Source organism: Lactuca sativa, chromosome 2 (assembly GCF_002870075.4).
Source record: "Lactuca sativa cultivar Salinas chromosome 2, Lsat_Salinas_v11, whole genome shotgun sequence".
In the NCBI taxonomy this organism is placed as follows: domain Eukaryota; kingdom Viridiplantae; phylum Streptophyta; class Magnoliopsida; order Asterales; family Asteraceae; genus Lactuca; species Lactuca sativa.
The window spans coordinates 189,837,846-189,844,819 of record NC_056624.2 but is presented as its reverse complement, the minus strand read 5'-3'; the positions used below and the strand labels follow the sequence as shown (position 1 = coordinate 189,844,819).

At 28.5% G+C, this 6,974-nt stretch overlaps 1 protein-coding gene across 1 annotated transcript; it reads left to right on the top strand.

Moving 5' to 3' along the window:
* The first annotated feature begins 660 nt into the window (after nucleotides 1-660).
* Nucleotides 661-2,595, top strand: LOC111901482 (protein FAR-RED ELONGATED HYPOCOTYL 3-like). The gene is made up of 5 exons (XM_023897352.2): nucleotides 661-728; nucleotides 842-1,098; nucleotides 1,210-1,641; nucleotides 1,720-1,772; nucleotides 1,975-2,595. The coding sequence occupies exons 1-5, from the start codon at nucleotides 661-663 to the stop codon at nucleotides 2,593-2,595; spliced, it is 1,431 nt and encodes a 476-aa protein (XP_023753120.2).
* Nucleotides 2,596-6,974: the final 4,379 nt, after the last annotated feature.

The window sequence follows — 6,974 nt, the reverse complement described above, 5'->3', positions numbered from 1 at the left end:
AACCGAATAACATTTACAATGTGATTATAAATATTTTATTTTGTATGACTTGAATGGAGTTTGATCATAGTAGAAACTAGAAAACAACGATGATGAGACGATTATTTTTTCCAAACGCAAGGGCCGACTTTTTTTTTCTTATCGTGAATGGACTTTGAAGTTTGAACTTTGAACCGGTGATGATCGATCAATGAGTCCAGGTTATCGTAAGTCGCAAGGGCAGTAGCCGCAACTGTCGATCAAAGAGTAATGTCGCAAGGATGAGAAAAACCTCAATCGATCAAAGAGTAATGTTGTCGACTCGTCGATTTGGTGTAATATGAATGATCGAATTCGATTGCGTTGATTTTTTTGGTGTATTACGTGGGTTTTGTTGGGTAACGATTGATAGAAAAGAAGATCGAATAAGCAATCATGTTAGGAAAAAAATGTGACTTTTCATATTCGGTTCGGTCCTTTTGGACCGAATAAGCCCTTATTCGGGTAACCCGAACCGAATAACCCGAAAACCGAATAAGCCGGATATAGATACCCGAAAACCGAATCGAATTGCTTATTCGGGTCTAACTCGGTTCGGTTTTCGGTTCGGTTCGGGTTTTCGGGCCAAATTCTCATCCCTAGTCAAGATGTGTTTTGGACTGTATGTTTTGGGCTGATGAAATGGAGAAGACATATTATGCTGAATTTGGTGATGTTATCTCGTTTGATGCGACTTTCCGAACAAACAAGTAAGTTATTCTATCTACTTTTTTTATAGCTTATTCATATATGAATATTTTTATATTCACTTATTAATACATCAAAAATTGACTTTAATTAACATTTTTTTTTTGTGTGTTAGGTATCGAATGGTTTTTGTTCCGTTTACTGCTATTGACCATCATAAAAAATCGGTTACTGTTGGATCTGGGTTGCTAAGCAATGAAAGCATTGAGTCTTACTCTTGGTTGCTTAAAGTATTTCTTAAAACTCATGGGAAAGAACAAACACTTGTTTTAACCGATCAAGATGCTGCAATAAAACAAGCTGTTGAGAATGTGTTTCGTAATTCAAAGCACCGATTATGCATGTGGCATATAATGAAAAAGTTGAAAAAAGGTATTATTTTAATATATTTCAAATATATTACTTATTAGTATATTCATTTATGAATATTGATTGTTATTTTACTTATTATTATTTATTCATTTATGAATATTTTTGTTTTAGTACAAATATCAGATGATTTATTTACAAACACAGATTTTAGAAAAAGGTTTTCGAAGCTTGTTTGGGACATTAATATGAAATCTGATGTTTTTGAGGTGAAGTGGGGTTTGCTTATGAAGGAATTCAATCGTGAAGACACAAGATGGTTTAAAGACATGTTTACAACACGTGATTCATGGATACCTGGATATTTTAGTGATATTTCAATGTGTGGTTTGAGGAAGACTACATCGAAGTCAGAGAGTATGAATTCATTCTTTAATACATACTCAGAAAGTGGGAACTTACTTTTGAATTTCATGATGAATTACGACACTGCCATTCAAAATCAAAGGAATACTCAACGAGAGCTTGATAAGGAATCAAAGAAAACATCATATAAAATGCAAACACCTCGAGAAACAGAACTACAAGCATCAAAGGTTTGTACAAGTATATTATTTTTTGAGGTGCAAAAAGAAATATATAAAGCATGTTTTTTCTGTACATACTCATATGTTGGTATTGAAGATGGTTGGGAAGTTTACATTGTGGAGCACAACAACAGTAAAAGTGAATTTAAGGTAATTTTACTAGTTTTTTATGAAAAATGTAATAATATTCATATATGAATATGAGAATATTCATATATGAATATGAGAATATGAATATATGAATATCAATATTCATATATGAATATATGAATACATGAATATATGAATATATGAGTGTTGATATGAGTATTCTTATATGAATGTAAATGTGTAAATTTTGTTTTTGTATCAGGTTGAAATAAAAGTTGAAGAGAAAGAAATAAATTGCAGTTGTGAACATTTTAAGCGTATAGATGTTTTATGCAGACATGCTTTTACAATAATGTTGAGATGTGGTGTTAAAGCAATTCCTGAAAGGTACATTTTGAAAAGATGGAGAAAGGATGTGATATCAAGAAATTATCGTTTTAGTCCTGTTCAATCTGATTCAGGTGATTGTGAGAATGTAAAGCTAGTCAATGATTCATATTATAGTTTTGAATCATGTTTGGATATTGTAAGAGATGACAAAAAGAGATTGGCTTTGTTTGCTGAGAAACAACAAATGTTGTTGAAGGAATTTGAGAGTGATTATATTTCTCCTGGAATGAAAAGCAAGACAGATGGTGAAGTCGTATGCAAGCTTTTGGGTGTTACTATTCCTATTCCAGAAGAGATTAATATTCATGTTCCTGAAGTTCAAAGCAATAAAGGTTCTGGAATCAAGAAAAGAATTCCAAGTGCAGGTGAAGTAGCATATGAAAATTCTATAAAAGAACATAGAATGTGTTCAGGATGTGGAAAACGAGTTCCACACAATTTACGTACTTGTCCAGAAAGAGTCGGAGCTACTAAATTAGTAAAAGACAGTTAGGGATTTTTTAGTTTTTTTTTAATGTTTTTTGGTTTTATTCATTTATGAATATATGCAGATAAAAACAATAAACAATAATATTCATGTATGAATAATACACATTTATATTGATATGGTAAATTGATATGTTGATATTTGTTTTTTAAATTACTATAAAATAAGTTATATTGATATTGTAAATTATTCATAAATGAATACAAATATGTGAAATTTGCTATACTAATAAATAAGTAATATTCATATATGAACTTTTTTATGTTAATATCTGAACTTTGTTATACTAACATATTACTTTGAACTTATTCATAAATGAATATATCATATTCGTATTCATTTATGAATAAATAAAAATAAACTTTGAAAATATTTGAATATAAAAAAATGACATAAATAAGCAAACTTGTTTCTACTAATAAGTTAGTTATATTCATATCTGAAATTTGTTATATTCATATATGAACTTTGTTTTACTGACATATTACTCCTAATTTAATCATAAACGGATATATCATTTTTGTATTCATTTATGAATAAACATAAATCAACTTTGAAAATATTTAAATATAAAAAAAATTTGACAGAAATAAGCGAAGTTGTTTCTATTACATAATCATTCAACACAAGATAATAAAAGCTGTTCATAAGCATTTCACAAAATATTAAAACGAACATTTAACAAACCATCTAAAATTTGTTTCGCATAATCGTCTTACATGTACTTCAAATCCATTCATCTTCAACACAAATTGTTCTATAGCATCACACTTCATCACAAGCAATCATCAATATTCTTTTAACCTTTTTTGAATTGTTTGCATAGCCTTGTATGCATAATCAGTACGCACTTTGAATTCAACTTTTTGATATTTTTCAGCAAGATCCAACACCTTAGCCTTCAACATGTTAATTTCAGAAGTTAGCATTATGTGTGCATACCTTTTCCTGAGCTTCTCTAAAGTAGTTTGTTGGATTGCACTTTCTTTATGAAGACCTGGTTTCCACTTTGAGAGTGATTGTCCCATATAGGTCTCCATATGTCTCATTGCAAAGATTCCACAATCAACTTTTTTTTAATTGTTCTCCATGTCATTTCAAGTCGTTGGGGTTTGATACTTTCTTTTGAGATTGCATTTGCTCTTGGATGGTTTATTTATTTTAAGTATCTCACAAACAAATTTTTCTGATCATTAAATAAAATAAAAGTTAGATATGTAATAAATTGGTTCTTTTATGTTGTTGTGAATTGGGTACATACCAAAGGTTTCAATAGTACTCTGTATTTCCCTTCATAATCCCCCTCAACTGCAATGTTGTCTAGAATTTCAATTGATGGTTTCTTTAAGTTGTAGACAATCACAAAAATGTGAGCACTTTTAACAACTGGAAAGAATACATGTTTTTATGTATATAATGGTAAGTATTTTGTTGATAAAATATATATATAAAAACAACTTTAATTAACATACCATGTCAATATCTTTTATGTTCAAGATTTTTTTGTACCCATTGGTACTGTCATGAAAGTTCTCCTTGAATTTTTCATACTTTCTTTCATCGGAGAATGTTGAAGTTAGATAAGCAGTCTGTAACTAATATAATCATATGTGAATTTCAGTTGAATATATATAATTATATTAAAGAATACATCATATTTTGTATAATCATATGTGAATTTCAGTTGTAAAAAAATATAATATTCATAAACGAATACATCATATTGGTGTATTCATTGATCAATAAGGAAGGAATTAAGGTTATAACATAAACTTACAGAAACTCCAACTTTCAAGAAGAGTCTGTATGGTGAATTTCCAAAATCCCTTTCTAGTTCTTGGTGGTTAAGTAAATCAGACCAAGTGTCTAAAACTTCTCCAAAAATCTATGTGTTTGCATATAGACTTTCATAACTGCTCTTTCTGTTATATGACCATATTTTGTCTGGACAACCACATCTCTACAAATATATAATCAAAATGTCATAGATTATTATCTATATAATAATCATATATGAATGTATATAAAATAAAGTTACTTACGATGTATTGCCTTGTAAGTTGAACAACCATTCATAGACAATACTCTCCTGATGTGTCAGTTTGGGTTTTGTGTCGGTTATTCTGCATTTGAAAGGTGATTTGAAAGCATCAGCAAGCTTCTTCTTTCTTGGTTGATCCAGATCATGCTTTGATGGTCCTACTTCAATAGGAATTGATCCAGAGATTGGATTTGGATTAAAGCATTTTTCTTTGCTAATCTGATAACAACCTTCTAATGGTCGTCTTTGATTTGTTTCTTTGTAAGTGGTTTTTTTGGTGAAGATTCATTACATTTTTTACTTGAAGTTTGATCTGAATCTTGACTAAGAGCTAGACTAAAGCTTGGATGAGTATCTGCATGCCAGGAGATTTATCATATAAATAGTTGTAAGTTAATTATAATATTTGAGTTTATATTTTAAAATGTTTATCCAAATTGTTACCTTCTTTATTTCCTTTTTTCTTGTCAGCTTTTTCTCCTTTCTTGTTTTCATTTTCTGACTTTTTCTTTCTTGAAAGATAAAGAACTTTGATTAAGTAATTCATATGTGAATAAGTAATGTATTCATTTATGAATAAGTAATGCATATCATTATTTATGAATAATAAATATTAAAATTTTATTTTTTTGTATATTGCGTTATTTATTTGTGAATAATAAAACTTATTATATTCATTTATTAGTGATTCAACTATTTACCTTTATCTTTTGCATTTCCTTTCTCAGTTTCTCTATGTTTATCTTCACCTCCATCTTTCGTGTTATTAGCTTCTGTTCCTCCTTTATTTCTATCTTCAGAGTTTTCCTTTCCCAAAACATATACATCATATATGAATATTTTTTATTTTTTAGTCATTTATATAGTGTATTATTCACTTATGAATAAACAATGTTATTAAAAAAATCAATATAAATATTGTAATATATTTTAAATCATTCATTTACCTATATCATCTCCCTTTGTTTTTTCAACTTTTGTTCCTTGTTCATGTACACCTTCTGATTTTTCCTTTTCTGCAAGAGTATTAGTTTTACATGTACTCATTGGTGACCCTGGTCAAAATTTAATAAACAAAATTGTTATTGTGTATTAATATTTTTATATATTTTTTTAAAATAAAAGTAAGACAAAATTTACCTATATCAATATCATCCAAAATAGTTTTCATTTCATGGTCATTCCAGATTTCATCTTCTTGACTATTTAAACTAGAAATTTCAATTTCAAAGACATTGTCCATAATGTTGTCAACAACTTTATCCAACAAATTTTCATTTTCAGTTTGTTGAATAGTCTCTTCATGATTATTTGTTTCTTCATTATCATCAGCTTTTTTCTCTTCATCATTGTCATTTTGATTGTTCTTTCCATCTTTCTCTTTTACTTCAGTTTCACCTTCTTTTTTATTATTATCTCCATCATTCTTTATTCTTTCATTCTCCGCTTCATTTGAATCAAGCAAATAATTCTTCTGGTTGACTTCCATCATTATCATTGTCTTCTTCACCATTTCCCTCTTTATCTTCATTTTCTTTTTGATCATTTGTTTTTTGACCGATTATTGATGTCAAATTGATTCCTTCAAATCTAGTTTGATTACTTGGAAATTCAAAAATAGTTGTGCCTTCTGTTTTTTCTTCACCAATTATATTTGTCATCTTTTCTTCGAAAATCCTAAAACTTTCCTTTTTAGGGAACTTTGTTATCGCATCATTGAGCTTTGAATTCAGTTTTTCCTTCATCCTCTCGAAACTATTAAGCATTTTAGATATTTTTGATTCATATGTCTATGTAATAAAAAGAAGTATGATTAGAATTTAATGTAATCATATATTATTAACATGTTCAAACTATTTACCTCAACAGAATGATCTTCATCTTTATCAGAATCACTGTCTTCGAGATCTGTATCTCCTTCATCTTGTTCATTAACAAATTCTTTTTTTAATTCTCCAAGTCCAAATCTACCTTTTTCTTGTTCAAATGTCTCTCGATATCTAATCTTCTATGAACTTCAATAACAAATTGTTGGACGTTATGTGTTACTGTTAAAGCTTCTGAGTGGATGTTATCAGCATAGAACAACTGCAAATAAATGATAACTAATTGATAATCATATTTGAACAAGTAATATTATTTTTTACTTATTCATATATGAATAAGTAATGTAAAGCATTACGTGTGAACAAATATATTTTTCTTATTCATATATAAATATTTGCTATTAGTTTATGAATAATCAATATTATTAAAAATTAAGTATAAACATTATATTAACTTACCACCAAGAAAGCTGAAGGTCCAACAAAGAAGTTGGTATCTGAGTATGGTATGTATGAGT